Source organism: Hakea prostrata, chromosome 3 (genome assembly GCF_041222555.1).
Source record: "Hakea prostrata isolate BN-2017 chromosome 3, UWA_Hpros_2, whole genome shotgun sequence".
Lineage (NCBI taxonomy): Eukaryota > Viridiplantae > Streptophyta > Magnoliopsida > Proteales > Proteaceae > Hakea > Hakea prostrata.
Window position 1 is genome coordinate 21295541 of NC_142602.1, and position 17729 is coordinate 21313269.

At 37.7% G+C, this 17729-nt stretch overlaps 1 protein-coding gene across 4 annotated transcripts in view; it reads right to left on the reverse strand.

Moving 5' to 3' along the window:
• Positions 1-17729, reverse strand: part of LOC149021545 (midasin-like protein) — a 117690-nt gene that overhangs the window by 14939 nt on the left and 85022 nt on the right. For all 4 annotated transcript variants that reach the window (XM_089149763.1, XM_089149764.1, XM_089149765.1 and 1 more), the window contains 16 exons: positions 15183-15293; positions 4536-4682; positions 4216-4395; positions 3921-4097; positions 3628-3726; positions 3311-3535; positions 3113-3232; positions 2443-2524; positions 2224-2351; positions 1971-2135; positions 1764-1839; positions 1474-1586; positions 1291-1370; positions 1088-1201; positions 796-864; positions 550-706 (listed from right to left, as the gene is read on the reverse strand). In XM_089149763.1, coding sequence (XP_089005889.1) covers positions 550-706; positions 796-864; positions 1088-1201; positions 1291-1370; positions 1474-1586; positions 1764-1839; positions 1971-2135; positions 2224-2351; positions 2443-2524; positions 3113-3232; positions 3311-3535; positions 3628-3726; positions 3921-4097; positions 4216-4395; positions 4536-4682; positions 15183-15293 — 2043 coding nt within the window. The remainder of the gene's footprint in view (positions 1-549; positions 707-795; positions 865-1087; positions 1202-1290; positions 1371-1473; positions 1587-1763; positions 1840-1970; positions 2136-2223; positions 2352-2442; positions 2525-3112; positions 3233-3310; positions 3536-3627; positions 3727-3920; positions 4098-4215; positions 4396-4535; positions 4683-15182; positions 15294-17729) is intronic.

Sequence of the window (17729 nt, forward strand, 5' to 3'; positions counted from 1 at the left end):
GATCTTTTATCAAAAGCTCTGATGATCTCATAATGGTGTCAAAAATACTTTGGCTAAGAATGAAGGCCGATCAGTTATCACTAACTGGGGAGTGAACCACCAACTTGAGCCTATTAGCCAGGAGGCCCAAGGACATCACAATGAAATTCCTGAGTAAATTGCAGAAGGCAATGGGACAGAAAAAACTGTTAGAGGAAGCATCGTCCATCTTGTGGATGAAGGATCCACAATATATGCACATTCAAAATGTGTATGCAACACTAGACACACTTGAAAGTGGATATGACTAGTCACTTCCCAAAATAATGAACCACACAAATTTCTAAGAGCCCTAATGTTTCTACAGTGAGAAACTCAATATAAATCAGCTAATTAAAGTAACATGTGTAGCGTTCACAATGTGAAAAGATAATATAAAGATATCGTAAACAATATGGATTGCATCCAAAGGGACAAAAAGCATTCAGCAAAGAAAGCAAAATAAATTTGACAGCTAGAATAACAGGATCAAAAGGAGGGGGGGGGGGGTTTCGTGCATGCATTAATTACATTGAATTTTTGAATAAGCTTTCGAAGCTTTTGGCGGGTCCTTTTCGAGGTCTCTATCATCAAACTATTTTCACAATGCTCCCATCGAGAAAGTTTCAGGAGTTCTGTCAATTCTTTCTCAATATTTCTTCGATTGGTATTGATGTGCTCTGAAATTCTGTATTGCACCAAAATATTGCAGGTAAATGAAGAACCACAAAAGGAACCTGAAAGTTAAACACTTAAGCAAGTGGATCAACAACTCACATAGGCTGGAACTGGACATAATAGCCAAAGACATTGTAGAGGATCTTCAAATTTTCCATCATATGGGGACTGCATGAGGAATAAGAACCAGAAAGCACAACATTATTTAATGGAGGAAACGGTTCTTACTTCAAAAAGATCTTCACTTGAAACACTCATATTAGCGTTCCTCTTTTTTTTTCCTCCCTTCCCTTCCTCTGTTCTCTTACTGCTGATTTTGTAATAAATTCAGAACAAGTGCACAAATCTAAACCTAGTTCTTTCTTCGAGAAAATTTTCAGCAAGTGTTTACCTCGTATTATATTTCAGCCATACACTCGTATTTATCTGGCCATGGAAAGCAAAAAGAAGTTGAAGACGCTTATTGAATTCACCGATACTGGATGTTTGTATGAATTCCTCCAAACTGCAGGGTCCAATAACGTAAGAGATGGAGATTTCATATGAAATACAGTGGTTATCAATAGAATCATCATAAGGTAGCATAGCACGTGCCTTTCAATGGTGTATCGATTATACCAAGCAATATCTGCAGAATGCTTACGATGGAGAACCGAGTATAGGGGAAACCAAAGCTGAAAGATTTACAAAGCAATTTATAATCAACATTAGCAGTGAGCATACAATTCTTATTTCCTATTGCATGGAAAAATAATAAACATTAAAAATTTGACAGACCATTGCAGCATTAATCTCATATTGCTCCTGAACTCCATCAAGCAACGCAGGCCAAGATTCAAATTCCATTCTTATCCACGAGGACATCAGACTAAAAATGGGTTCCAGTTGACCTGCAAAACATTAATATATTTTAGTATAGGCGTATGGCCATGGGTAAAACAACTAATTCCACTAGATCTTCACCAACTAAATAGGATTGATATATGGAGCCCTTTCCACCATTCAATTCTGTTTAGAGCCAATTTGTATTTCTAGGAAGAAAGGCATAAGAGCGTTCACTAACTCACCAGAAAGAGAGAAGATCGAAGAACTTTCTTGTAATATCCAGGCCCTTGAGAGTAAAAATTGCAAACCTGAAAGAACCTTTTGCAACAGTAAAGGAATACCAATTAGACATATTTACAGAGAGGCAAGTAAATTTTCATATGTATCCATCTAGCATGTATATGGTCCACCATGAAAGCACAAAATGTAGCAGCTATATAGAAACTCACCTTGGTCAATGGGGTACTTAGAGGAATGGACAGTAGCATTTCAGTTATATCCATAACTTTCTGGAGAGCTGGATGATCAGGCCACTCATTCAAAAGAGAGAGAATCCTCTGTTGAATATCAGTGAGTGGCTTTACCATTTTAGCCATCATTGGAGCATTTGGATCCTAGAAAGGAAATAGACGTAGAATAAGTTAGGACTATATCACAAAGAAGCTACATATCACTATCCAAATGCACCATACTTCAAATAACCTTGTAAATATTGTAGACGTGATCTGATTTTTGAGATGGCCCAAGTTTTTTGTCATGCACCAAGCACAAGTGAAGCAAGTGTTCCGGAACAAGTTTTGCATCCAGGCTAGATAACATACCTTGCAACTCTGCAAATAAAGAATAAGGTCGACAAGGTAAATGGTGTAGTGCATAAGCAGGTGATCCAGTTGGTGCTGAAAATTGGTTACTAGCACTTACCTCTTATAAAGCCTGTTCCTAGTCTATATGAGTCCATGAAGGAGACCAGTCTTTCTGCATCAGAGATCTGAATATTTCCTGGCTGGAAAATAGAGCAAATAATTCAGCAGCAATTTTCACCCGGAACAAGCGAACAACTGACTAATGAACAAAAGCATCATATGAAGTTTACATGGACAAAATGCACATGCAGGTCGTCTGCATAGCACATAAACAGAAAGTGATGCAGAAGGAAAAATTATTTCTTAGGTACTCAACCAATAATTAGACATATTTATATAATTGCTCCAGAAGATCCATAGTAAACAACTGTTTTTGAGAAAAGTTGTTAGTTCAGGAACATTTTCCACATTCCAAAGAAACTTTGTGATGCTCTAATAGTAAAATGTACCGATTCCATAGACAAAGAATGAGCAGTTCACCACAAAACCATACCGATGTTCTCCACAAGTATTGCACATCCAGAAAAATGCTTCTAAAAGAGTTCTCTCTCCTTTTTTTTTTTTTTTTTTTTTTTTTTAATCAAGTCTCAATCTATTGTACAATTTAAGAAAAGGCAATGAAGCATCACCAACTAAAAAAAATTCCTTTTGGTACTTCTGATGTGTGACTAAGCTAGAAAGAGGACTTTTTTTAATTTGGGATGGGGATGGCTATGGATGCTGCTTACCTTCTTAATCAGATCAACAGAACCAAATAATTGATTGTGAATGCGGACCATATTCGTCAAAATGGATTCCTGTAAATGATTCCATTCTTCCTTCGGGGATTCTGGTTCCTTGGTGGGTACCTTAAAATGAAACAAGTAATTCTTAAGGATAACTGAAAGACCAGAAATGGCACATTCCTGAGCAGATTGAAACATTACCATTTCTGAGAGTTCTGCTGCCACCATTTCCTGCCATTCTGCACATAAACTTTCATTTATAAGAGAATCTTTAAGGGTTGATATATCAACTTCCAGAATGTCTTCTATCTTGAATGCACGAGGTCTAAATTTATATTGTTGAACTTCTTCATCTTCTTTAGCTTTCGTTTGAACTTTCATATCCATCCACATCTTAGCAAATTTGTCAAATATATTATCTAACACCTGATTCAGGGAAACAAATGATAAGCCACATGGTAAATGCATTTGACAAAGCAGGCAGCATCATCTCAAACCACTTTTGTGCAAAAACATACCTCAAATGATGTATTGTCAATTAGATGTGAATTGGCAATTTCAACTGTAACTTGAACAAGAACGACATGATAAAAGGCATCTAATTCGAAGGGTGAGACCTGTAAACAACAAATTCATTTTAGTCATACAGTATCAAAATACACCCATTTGAACTAAGAGGCTACAATTACTTCTCGAGATCTAGAACTTGTGTATTCATGTCCAGCATGACTATGATCCAAATATAATGGAAGTGAATATAATTGTCTAATCTACTTCGCAAAGAAATGAAACAACTTAACGTGATACATACTGTTTTATCAGGAATGTTATGTTTTGAACTACCAAGCTTCTTCAGCAAATTCTCCATTGCCCAAATATTTTCAAAACTATTTGTGTAATAACATGGAAACTCAGGTAGATGCGCTTCAACAGGTATGGATCTAGCCACACAACTTCTAGGAAATCGTATGAAAGAATAGATCACTTCCTGTCAACCAAAAAATTCAAGTCATCCATCGTTCAAATAAGCCCTGAATGGGCGAGGGAGAATACTAGTAAAAATTCTGGGCAATGGAGTTGGTTGGGGGAAGGATTAAAAATACTACCAGAATATAATCAAAATTGTCTTCCCCAACTTCATTGAGAAATTCTTTCTGCAAAGCACCAGACAGAGCCAAAGACATGCCCAATTTCATTTCAAACACTGCAACTTGTAAGGGTTGAATCACATCAATATAGGCGATGTACTCATCCGACAATAGGTTAATAAAACGGGTTGCCGTCTTCTGTGAAAGCAGATACAGAAATGAGTATTAGTGAAATGCAACAATTAATCAAAATAGCCTTATAGAAAATAGAGATAAACCTTTAGCATTAGAAATGTCAAGAAAACCAGACAAAGAAAACACACTCTAGAAACTGTTACCTGCCAGTTGCATGCATGATCAATCAAATGCTGTGAGCTCATCACTCCAAGATTCTTTACCAGGAGAGCAGCAGATGGCTGCTGCATGAAGGCATCACACTCGAATTTTAATTTCGAAAATTTAGCAGGATCAGGCCGAAACACAATCTGTCATAGGAAGGTATTTTGTCAAAATTAAAATATAAAAGAGCCCATTGGTCTGAATACTCTATATTTGGCCACTTAAGTTTAAAAGAAGTAGAAAGAAGAAAATGATAACTGTAGCTGTTGTCTACATAAAGCCTGATAGATGCTTCAGTTTCAAATCCCAAAACTTTATGATGTAGGATCGAATAAATGCAAACCAGTTCTTCTAGGATCTTATCCAAACCAACAGCCTGTGACCTAAATTAGGGTTCTAGAGTTTTAGGGTTAGGGTTTGGGAATCTAGGACAGCAAGGAATTAGGGTTTAGGACAGGGTTTGGAAATTTAGGGCAGCAAAGGAACAAGGGTTTACTATAGGGTTTGGTTGGTCCGATAGGGCTGAAATTGGGATGGAAGGTCAGTAAGGTTGGGGGATGAGGTTCCTAAATTTTGGGACAGATTTAATGGTTAGATTGGCATAAAGTTGACCTTGAATTTTGGGTCTCTAGAAAAGTCCCAAAGTTAAAGAAAAATAAAAAGGAGGGTGGTATGAGATGGGTAATGGAATTAAGTGATGGCTTGTTGCTTACCTGTAACACAAGCCTTGTAATGGGGTGTGACGGAGATGGAAAGAAGTGGATGCAGGCTGCAAGCACTGCTGAAGGAAATCCCTCAAAAAGAAACCCTAGGTTGCTTACTTGATCACATGAAGGTCCCTTACCACTGACGAGAATCTCTAATAACACCTTGCTCTTAGGCAGTAACACAGTCTTTATTAGTTGTATTCTCAACATGTCGTCTGTTATATGCCCATGCCTTTATTTATAGCCTTACATAAGAAGTTCTAGTGAAATTAGGATTTAGAAATGGACTCTCCCAATTGCACTCAAGATGCTAATCCAATTTCAAATAAGATTCTTGATATTATGCTTAAAAAGGACTCCATATCATATCCTAGACTGACTCAAACATTACTGAAACTAGAATAAAACATAAAGAGCCAGCTCTGCCCTTATAACTTAAGTTGGGAGAATTTACATAATTAGACCAATAAAACAAATCTAAAAAATTAATTTCGTACTTGACCTAAACATAAAACTTATGGTCCCCATAGAATAGGACCACATAAACCCGCTGAACAGAGGCCCAGCATCCATATCCATCAACCATTAATTGATTTCAAAGTAAAAGTGGCCAGTTTGGTGTCAGACTCACATCACTTTAACCAGCCTCTTCAACCATTAGAATTCACATATACCATACAACATGGCCTTAAACTCTACATCAGCACTAGATTTGGTCTTGGATTCTGAGAAACTTTCCAAGCTCTTCCATTTGCAATCAGGTTGGTAAACTCGTGTTTAGTGCAACTGTCCATCATCTTTGGTGGGAGCGTGACCTTCGAAGATGGACCTCCAAATCCCGCTCGAAAGATATGATTTGGAATGCCATCTTTTTTTATGTTTCTTATAGGCTTGTTGCTTCTCCCCATCCCCAGATTGCTGATACCCCAAGGAACAAGCTTATTGTTGTCTCTTGGGTTCTATCTCTCCTCGGTCTTCCTCTTAAAAGGCCGCCTTGTACTTGTTTGTTTTCCTTTTGTTAATTCAATTATTTATTCATCCAAAAAGCACTAGATTTGGCTGCCAAAGATAGTTTTTCCCTTCTCCATGTGATGAAGTTACTTCCCACAAATGTGCCATAACCAAATGTCGATCTATGATAGATCCAACCCAACGTACATCCATAAATACTTCTATTATAAAGTGATTGTGGTTCGCATACAACAGTCCTTTCCCCAAAGAGGGTTTCAAATATCTAAAAATCTGGTCAACAACCATGGTTGTTAAAGCTTCTGCCTTGGAGCGCCTTGGCAGCTGCCTAGGCCCATCTTTGGATAAAGTCGCCTAGCTTAGTATCACCTTGGTTTTCGTTACCTTCTAGCGCCTCGCCTCGCCTCGCCTTGCCACCTTGACAACCATGCAGTACACAACATTTAAGTGTCCACCCTTGCGGGCACATAAATTGAATCACCACTTCCTACTATATTGGTTATCAAGGCGAGTCAAAATGGATAACTGAATTTTCCTACCATCATCTAGATCATCCCATAGAAAAAAATCGAGGGAAACTCAAGTTTCGACCAGGTGAAAATGGGAAACCTAGCTAGGAAACTAGGAAATTTTGAAGAAACTAAGGATTTTTTTGTGCAAGTTTCGACAGGTTTTAGGGAATATTTTAGGGTGAGACTCTGCATTTAAGTTAATTAGAGTATAAAGAACACACTGGCTGCATTTTGCTAAAAATGTCATGTACATAACATCAATGTAGAGTTGTTCAAGAAGTACACTATAAACTTAACTACTTCAGCACATAACATTCAATATATAATTTCTAACTTCAAAACATCAAATAAAAAGTAACTGACAATAAAAGGAAAGTACAACTCAGTGCCAAGAGGAGTGCCCCGGTGGATCCATCATGTGAGCGGGTAGTACTAAGCTTGTAACATCCTCTCCTCCAACCAACAAACATAGACATCCCATGACATTTTATGCCTATGGTTGTCAAGCTAATTGTTAACTGCAACTTTATAAGTTTGGTTATCAACATGCATAAGATAACCAGTTTGAGGGAATACGGAATTTGGATAGGGAAATCCTAATGGAGGGGGTATTGTCGCGGTATTTGGGGAACAAAAAAATTGAAAATTTGGGAAAGCTATGAAACTTGCAGGAATAAGTCCCAGGTTTCCCTGAAATTTGGGGAATTTTTTTTCTCATGAACCAGGTTTCGACAAGTTTCGACGAAATTTCAACGGTTTTGATCAAAACTTGGGATTTCTTTTTTTGGTCCCCTAGTTTTTTGTTTCGAGGTTCCCAAAATGGGAAATTTCAACATGGGAAATTTCGGTTGGAATTTTGCAAGTTTTGACTGAATTTTGTTCTGTGGATCTTCCTAATACCAAGTGATCAACAACTGAGGTGTCATAATCGTTTCCTATTTGTGGTTATGTTCGATTGGAGAATTGACTAGCTTGCAATCTAACCCTATCTCTTTCAACAAATCAAGACAAACTTCTTCTACAAATGGTTATTCCATTCTTGGATTTTAAACTTGAATTCCCAAGATCCACTTCAAGGGGCCCAGATCTTTAATTCTAAATCGTTGAAGTAATTAAGTACCTAGCTATCTCAACTACATCATCTCTAGTCACACACTGTCATATGTACAGGCAATTAGAGCAATAACGGTACAATTAGGCCTCCGGATAAATAGTGCGTGGTCAGCTTAACACCAAGAAACCCATTCTTCAAAGTAACCTACTTAAATCATTTTACTTATGACCCTAGGGGATCAGTTATGGCTATATAATGCCATTTTGAGACTATATACATTCCCTTTGGCTGATGGGAACTTGAAACCAGCAGGAGTTTGCGAGTACACTTCCTCTTCTAAGTCACCGAGAAGGAAGGCATTCTTCACATCCAATTGGTAAAGGTGCCAATTTTTATTGGTAACTAGGGATGAAAGGGCACTTATTGCTTGTGCTTAGCCACTATGGCAAATGTATCAAACTTCACTTGTACCTCTCAACCTCACCATCATATCAGTACTTAATTGTGTAGACCCATCTGCATCCACCAAGGATTTCTCCCCCTTAGGAAGATCTGCCATTTTTGAAGTGCCTTCATTTCTTTATACATTGTTTGTTGCTTGTTTCCTTATAAAGTTCAAGGATTTAGCTGACTGACCAACAGAAAAGTTAGGGACATGAAGAACCAAGTCGAGAAATGGGGGAGCCATCATGATGCAGATCCATAACCAATTAGGTTCTTTTCCCTGGGAATACGCCTATCATTGGGTCATATAGGAACTGGGCCTTCATTGGATGGATTTATTTTGTAATCAGCCAACTTAATGGACCTAAAACACTGGTACACAAGTTGCATACGAAACTACCCTGTAGTTATGAGTCCAACAACAAATACAGCAATAAACCCTTCAAATAAAGGGAGGGACAGTCAAACAAAATTCTCCAAACCATAGCTTCACCACAACTCCTTGAGAAAGATAAAAAAGCATGAATCCTCCACTGAAAAGGAGTTCAAGTATCACAGTAGCATGTTTCAGTCAGAAGTCTGATGGTTTCCTAAAAGCTTGCAGAGATGGAGTTGTGGAGCACCAAGTCTTGAGGATAAGACACTGCAACACCATGGAAACAAAAAAGCTCCCCCAGGTGATCCAATGAGCCAAAAAAGTAGCTGCACAACTTACCAAACAAATGAGGAACATTAGAAGTCGTTTCCAGACTGATGGTCACTTAGAAGAAGCTGGCAAAATCTGTCAGACTTGGAAGCCCTGTTTCTTCAAACAAACTTGCTGTTTGGTGTCCAGATGGTCTGAATTCATGATCCTAGTAGGAGTTCTTCAATTACTTTAACATAAGAATCTCTTATTTGGAACCCGTTTGTAACCGATGGTTCTAGAGAGCGTGGGATGAGAAAAAGAAGAGAGCTCAATTCTGAAACATGGTTCAAGAACTTTATCTTGAGGCCCATCTTGCCAACTCAAAATAGAGAGCTGGCCTGAGATCTCGGTGAAATCTCCCGAGTAGGTGAGATTTTATAACCCAACTCGAGTGGTACTTATTGTCCAGCCTATTTCAGCCCTTCTAACCACATCGGGACAAAGGCAGCCTCTGTTTATAAACGAAAAATAGTGTACATGTGAGTTCCATTCGTACCTCAAGCAGGAAACCACTACACTGAAGTGAAAAATGGCCTATTGTACACATATACTCATAGATTATGCTCAAGATTCAAAATTTCTATCGAAATTAATGTCAGAAATATTCAGTTTTTGAAGGAACCAAAAAAGAATCACCAGCTTTGACCCTGAAGTTTCGGTTGTAATTGGTCCAAACCCAGCTTCCGACTGAAAAGGGTCAAACCTGGGTCAACCGGTTCGACCCACTTTGACCCCATTTTCTCCTTGATTTACAACCTTTGCTAGCCCATTTTAGGTGTTATAAGCAATTTCCTTCCCTTCTTTAGTGATTTCGACACCTCTTGGTGGGCATTTCAACCTATCTCAAGGTTCTTTACAAGGTAATGTATTTTCCCAAAATTTCTGGTTTTTTCTTCGTTCTATGCTCAAATCATGTTAAGATTGTTTTGAAATTAATATATGTTGAAATTAATTTTTGAAATGTACTACTATTTTTTTTTTCCTGATTTTAAAGATCACTTAGAAAATTACAGTAACCTACATATACATGATGTATTGGCTTTGTTGGATTTAATTTTTGAAACGTACTACTATTTTTTTATTTTTCTGATTTTAAAGAAAATTATTTTTTTTCCAAAAAATAACCTACATATACATGATGTATTGGCTTTGTTTTGATGTATGTGAGACACCATCACTCGATCTACATAGTGATGGTGTCCAAATTAATTTTAGTTGATTTTGATTTCATGTATTTAATCATTACTAATAATTAATAGTTTAATTCTAAAAAATATTTTAAATTATTTTCAAAATTTTCCATTGTTTGGGATACCTTAGGTTGTAAGTAATGTGAATTTAGGCTAAAAATTAGAGCTATGGTTTTGTCCTTCTGCTATGCTTAATACAGATTTTGCATCAGGCGCCCACTTTTGACTCCTTGTTACTATGTCGGACATTGCTTGGAAGTATGGTAAGCCTCCGGGAGAGGATAGGAAGAAGTTTGTCTGTAGCTACTGCAGGAAACAGATTGGGGAGGTGGGGCCACTCAATTGAAGTGCCATCTAACAGGAGGGGACTGCAATGTGACTAAATGGCCCGACAGGCCTCGTGAGATAAAAGTTGCAATGGTAAAGTATTTGAAAGGAGGGAAAGAGAAGAAGGCAAAGAGGGACAAGTTCCAAGTTGCATGCTTAAAGAAGTTGGGAGAGTAGGAGATGGATCCAAACGAGCCAGACCTCGACGCATCATCCCTAGCGATAGATATGGAGAAAGCACTGAGAATGGGTGGCGAGTCTCATAGACTCAATCAGATCAGGAGGACACAAATGGCCATGGGTGCAAAGTCCTCCAAGGAGCCAAATTTTGAGAGGGGATGGGGAAGCAACTCCACTATGAGGAGCCATGGTGTCAAAGAGTCGGATCCCTTGCCACGGCCACCACAATCCCATTGATCTAGATACAACGCATTGATTCGGACTTGTTTAGGAGGCCACAGACAAAACAAAAGAAATTGAAGCATTTGGGGGGGGGGGTGATGTGAAGGAGAAGGTGGGGATGGTCTTCTCGAAGTGGGCATTCTATCTCAGGGTTCCTACGAATGTTGCACAGGGGTCTTATTATAAGGCTATGATGGATGACATTAGTGGTGCTGGATAGGGGTGGTTGGGCCAACCCAATATGATATCTATAATGACTATTTACCACGGGATAAGGAGGATTTGAATACCTACATTGATGGTCTTAAGCCGATGTGGAGGCATTTACGGATTGAAGTGATGTGTGATGGTTGGAGTGGTCCCACTAGACACTCCATCAACTCTATGTTGAATTTGTGATGGGAAGACGGTATTCCTCAAGTTAGTTTATGCATCCAGGGAGACAAAGGATGAGTACATTTATGGGCTGCTGAAGAGTTTAGTGAGAGAGATTGAAGTTGAGCACATGGTGCAAGTTGTTACAGATAATGGCTCCAACTTCAAGAAGGTCCAGCCAGAGACTCTTTTGGATTCCCTATGCTGCATATTGTATCTATTTGTTGTTGAAGGAAATGGGGCAAATTAAATTAGTGAAGGTTGTTGACCGGGCACATAGGTGAGCACATACATCTATAACCACAGATTTGCATTGAGTATATTGAGGAGGATGTGTGATGGTGACTTGATGAGGCCTGAGATCACCAGATTAGCAACAAATTTGATTACCTTGAAGAGCTTTAAGAAGAGGAACAACAAATTGCGTGCAATGTTTGCATTGCAAGAGTGGTTTGTTAGCTTGGTTCAGACTCCCCAATTGAGAGATTAGCACAATCCACCATATCAAGAGATAGCTTCTAGGGGAATCAAAAGATAGTGATGAAGCTTCTTGACCTTGTGGTGACTGTCTTAAAGTTGGTAGATCAACAAAAGAAACCGACTTTACCACACATATGGGCTGCAGTGGAGATGATGGAGGAGATGGTTGGGAAGGTTTATCCTAAAGGCAATCAAAAAAATCATCATGAGAGGTGCGAGAGGCAACTGCAACATCCAGTACAATTGGTTGGTATGGAGAGGGATGGATTTACTTCTAGGCCTCATGGTTATGGACCTTATGGTACATCTTACAGTTATCGAACACTTATGGGACAGATTTAGGCATATTTTTCGAGGCCCTGATTGTGTAGTATATCAGTATAGTACCTATGGGGATGGCCGGGGGTAAAGGACACTTCTGAAAGTCCATCTTAGGCTAGAAAGCACCACCTCCCCGTGCCATCTTCTACTCCATATCTGTATTGTACGTTCGCTTTGACAGGATATTTTATTTTGGATGACGAGACCTACAGAGCTGTAGTGGTCAACTACCTCAATAACCATAGGAGGAACATGTCATGCGACATGTATGTCTAGTGGTCACAGGGTACTACACAGCTCACAGAATGGATCCACTAAGGCACTCGTCTTGGCATTGAGTATGTGAGTAGTAGTTTTTATACCTCCCTTTTTGTGTTAGTTACTTTGTCTTTGAAGTTATAAAATAAGAGTTATGTTTATATTTATAGTGTATTTGTCGGAAACCTCTCTATGTATACTATGACTTTGAATGACATATCTAAATTGATTTTTTTCGCAAAATGCAAATGCCAATGTGTTCTTTATGCTTTAATTAGCTTATATAGAGTACCAACCCCCTAAATCCCTTCAGAACTTGATATCGAAACTTGTAGGAAAAAGTCCCAAGTTTCGATGAAGTTTCAGCCACTTCAACCAAAATTTTGGTTTTCCATTAAGCCTAAACCTAGATTTCAACTAAAACATTAATCCATGAGTTTCAACCAAAACGTTAATCCATGTTCATAGTTGAAGTTACGAAGTTGAAATCGTAATCCAATTATTAAATTTAAAACTCGAGAGTTGAAACTTGCCCTACGTGCTATAAGCACTAAAATCTCATCTGCACATCATTTAGTTTGGCTAAATGGAAAAAGAGAGATCTTGCAAGGTCTTGGTTAGATCTTGAGAGTCCTCTAACCATGCTCTCAAACCTACAAGTTTTCTTTTTGCTTTAAGACCAAGTTAGAAGTTAAGAAGTTCAAGAAACAATAAGAATGATGGGAACTTTCGAAAATAGAAGTTTTAATAGTGCTGGAGTAATTCTGCAATACACCTATATAGTTTCACTACTGATAGTAAAAGGAATTACAAGGAACTCCATAGGAAGGTAAAAGGTTAAAAACATAAGTTACAATACACGGAAACTAGTTCCTAAACTATGTTAAAACTTACACCACATAAACTCCATTTTGGTTTCAGAAGTCCTATTTCAAGAAGGATTCTTTGAAACTTGAGATTACTCCCTAGGATATATGTGAATACAGTACCCACTGAAAATTTTGTTTAAGTATGAGAGCAGAACACTGTTCATTACCCAGTATTTAATCTTGGTCAATATTTATTCATTGTGATTCTGCTTTTCAACAGACTTCCAAACCCAAGCCTTAAGGCTACTAGAAACCCATCAAGCACATTACATAAAAGTTCTACCTTTTAAAGGCAACAACAATTTATACAAACATCTCCTGCACCTGATAGTAAGCTCATGTAAAAACAGTGAGGGTAGAATGTGTGGAACCAGTTGAACAGGTGTACTTTTCCAGATTCCCAAGGATTGACGCTCAAAACACCCCGCTTTGGTTACAAGCACTATCCTAAGACCTCTAGTCGTTATGTAAGAGTGTATGCACAACCAAAAGAGAAAGAGAAAAGTACATCAGGGTACTTTAAAAGGAACCCAAAGCACGATGTGTCATTGCTTAAGTTGGTTCTCTTATTTTCTTTGATTTCTATTTTAGATTCTAAAATGTTAAAGAACATCAGTAGTAAAACATGCAAAAATGTTAGAAGATTGTAGAGTTCTCTTGGATCAAGCACAATATTTCTGACCAGAAAGAAACAATAAACATGCAACCTGCCATCAAATATACAACTTTGAAACCGGTAACTATTCTAGAATTTGAATCTCCTCTAAAATAAAATTCAAATAATCCAAAATTGACTGATAATTAATATGCGGAAAATCTACAGCATTGAACATTGCACGAACCCCGAAACCAGAGGTGTGTAAATGTTTCAGCTTAAGCATAAACAGTACGCATACTAAACTAACCAGCCTGGGAAAGGAACCAAAGGATTCTCGTTTAATGCATACCTTATTTTATGTGGGAAAAATGCAACAAACAATTTTTAGTTCTATGAGATTTTATTGTAACTCTTAACACCATGATATGATAATAAAAACAACATTCCGATACTTGATAAGTGGATAGAAGCAGTGTATTTTATGAATGACCTCAAAAAAGGGGGAAGACTTAGACTTCCTAATCATGGTGGGAGATCTCGCAAGATATCTCGTTTTTTCAGCTTGGCGAGATGAGATGGAGGGCAAGAGCAGCGAGTTGGGATATCTCGCTCCAGATCTCGCTGTATCTCGCCGTATCTCGCTATATCTCGCCATACTCGCCCTGAATCTCACTGAAACTCTCAAATTTCACCTTTTTTGTGGATTTTGGCTGAGTTTTCACTTGCAACTACTCTTAGCACATCTACAACAAGGAAAATCAATCATTCTTTACTTGTCTTATGAATTTATGATTTGATGACTTATATAGAACTTCTAATGATTGTATAATTATTTTATTCTTGAAAATTGAGATTTTGATACTCATATGGATGGAATTTTGATAACATTTAAGTTAGTTGATGCATTTGATATACTTGCTTTTCATTTATATGCCTTAAAGGTTCTATATTACATGTTGTATAACATTGCATTCCCTAATCCTACTACATTTCGGTTTCACACTATGGGTAGACTTAAAATTCATACATAGGGTTGTTTCTAACAAATCCAAGGCTGGTGTGTTCAAAAGGCCTTAAATAAGCTAAATACCAAGTTTCAACCCAATTGGGACCCTAAAACCCACCAAGATGGGCCACTGAGTTGACGCCAAAAAGTTGTATATCTCGACCGAGATCTCACCGAGATGGTCGAGATCTCTCTTTTTCAAGGTGGTGAGATCTCTCGAGAGAGCGAGATCTTCTACCATGTACCATGTTCCTAATTTCAGCTCAAACTCAGTGAATTCCTCATAACAGGCTCCCAAGATGATCCAAATATTCAAACAAAGGTGAATTCACAACATGCATGGAGCTATTTAAGCTCATATACAAAATAAGCCTCATATACAAAATTTTCTATGTTTATGCAAGAGAAGATGGCAAAGGTATGCTTAAAATAAAGGCTTTCATGACCTTTCTTTCAAGCCTTCTCTTCTCTAACTTGAGCTTTTCTAGCGCTTGTGGTATTTGTTTCAGCTCATCCGTGGAAAACCTGCCTGCCAAATGCTCACAATCACGTCGCACCTGTAAAAGGTAGTATAAATAATTAATTTCCATGCATCACCAATTAAACGGGAAAGATGTGCGTAAAAGGTGTATAGATCTTAACCATCTAAACCTGTTCACAGACAAAGCCAATCATTATGGAGAAATAACTTCTAGTACATAGAAACAATGGCATCACGAAATCAACACGAACAAGACAACCCATTTTTTATCTCATGAATATTATACATGGCAAGAATTGAGAGAACCATAAACTTTTTTAAACATAGAGAAATGACAAGACAAAAATCTAGCCCTAGTTGGAAAGGTTAAAATATTGGCATCTGGTATCATATAGAAATGTACTGTAGCATCTGGGAGAGACACAAAACACATTATAGGCAACCACATAATACAATTTTCAGGTATAAAATAACAAGGTACAAGACAAGACAAGACAAGTACATTCAATTGATTATACGCATATTCAATTGATTTTGTATAAAGGACTAAAGTTATTACCGACACACACACAACAGGGAAAAGTCAACTCTCCAATCATTTTTTCCAATAGAAACAAAAGGTCAAGTTGGAATTTGCAAAACCAAAATTAGTAAGCATTTTTTATTTACTGATCAAGTAACAAGCATCAACCATACTGGGTCAATTATCAGAGTCAATACTTTCTTTTGGTATTGAATTGGTTTAAACATTCACCTTTTTTTGTATTCTTCTCGTGAACTACATCATCCAAGAAGTCAGTAGTGAGAGACAGCAACCATCAGTGAGGCACCCATGTTGTGAGAGGAAACTCTGGTGTTTTCCATGTGGCAGTCACAAATCCCCACACAAGATCATCAGTTCCCCTCCTTATTTTGATAGCACAGTACCCTACCTAGGGCTTCCCTCTTGATGGTCTTTTAAGGCTAAGAGGCTGGATTTGGTCGTAAACTTTCTTTGAATTTTAATTGCTAATTCTGAAACCCAGGGCATAACTCAGCATCCTGTGGTCAGCTTTGGCTGAAGTTTCAAACAGTCATTCAGGCTAAAGACACCTACCCTTGATAGGGATACCTATCCTAATCGGATCACAGTTACCTAGTTACTAATTCTCAATTAGTTGCTATTTCCGAGCTCTATCAATTTGTTTTCTGTGCTCTACGTTGTATAACAGAAAATCTAAGAAGTTTATTCAGACAGGGACTCTGATCTGATGCTGAATCAAGATTTCCGAAATTATGGTTCAAAATCTCGATTTCAAAGCCGCTTTCGACTAGCCTTGAAACCGAGTTGGAACCAAAATTTCAGAAATCTCGGGCAAAACCTAGGAATCTTCCCAAGTAGTTTCAACACCAAGTTTTGAGGGTCTTTACAGAGTTTTCTGGTCTGATTTCTTGCCTACTACCTAATTAGAGCATAAGGAACACAATTAGACAAGTATTTTGCTTTAAAAAATAAAAATAAAAACCAATGAAGAGTTATCATTCAAGTGATAGTATACATGAAAGGTTCTGAGAAATACAAACTTTGTAAAATGAAGCAAATTGCATTGCATACGTTTAATGTTTGATACAAAATTAAAAATACAATAACCAAAAAGAGACTCCCAGGCTTCAGTTCCAAGTTCAGTGCCCTAGGTGGATCCATCCCTTGAGACATACTCTGAATAAGAGTTCAAAGTACTACATATCCAACAACTCCACCATATACTCCACAAGGACAAATACAATAAAATAAGCAGCAAACAAGGCAAAGGAAGACTATAGAACAAAATTCGGTTAAAACTTGTGAACCCATTTTGGGAACCTCAAAAAGAAAAACTAGGGGACCGAAAAAATCCTAAGTTTCGATCAAAACCGTCGAAACCTAGTTCAACCCAGCTGGACCAGCTGGTTCATGAGAAAAAAGAATTCCCAAATTTCGTGGGAAATATGGAAAATTTTGTGAAAACTTGGGAAGTTTTGTGGAAACCTAGAAAATTTCGTGGAAACCTGAGACTTTTTCCTTCAAGTTTCATAACTTTCACAAATTTTCAATTTTTTTTTCCTCTCATGTTCCCCAAATACCATGACAAATAGCCTCTCCATCAAGACTTCCCTATCTAAATTGCGTATTCCCTCAGAATGGTTATCTTAGGAATGTTGATGACCAGACTTATAAAGTTGCAGTTGTCGATTACCTTGACAATCATAGGCATAAAATGTCAAGAGATGTCTATGTTTGTTGGTTGGAGGAGAGGATGTTACAGGTATAGTACTACTTTGCTCACAGGATGGATCCACTGAGACACTCCTCGTGGCACTGAATTGTACACTTGTACTTTCCTTTTATTCCCAGTTACTTTGTATTTGATGTTATGAAGTTAGAAATTATATATTGAATATTATGTACTTAAGTAGTTAAGTTTATAGTGCACTTCTCCCACAATTCTACATTGATGTTATGCACATTGAATGATATATCTAAATTGACTTT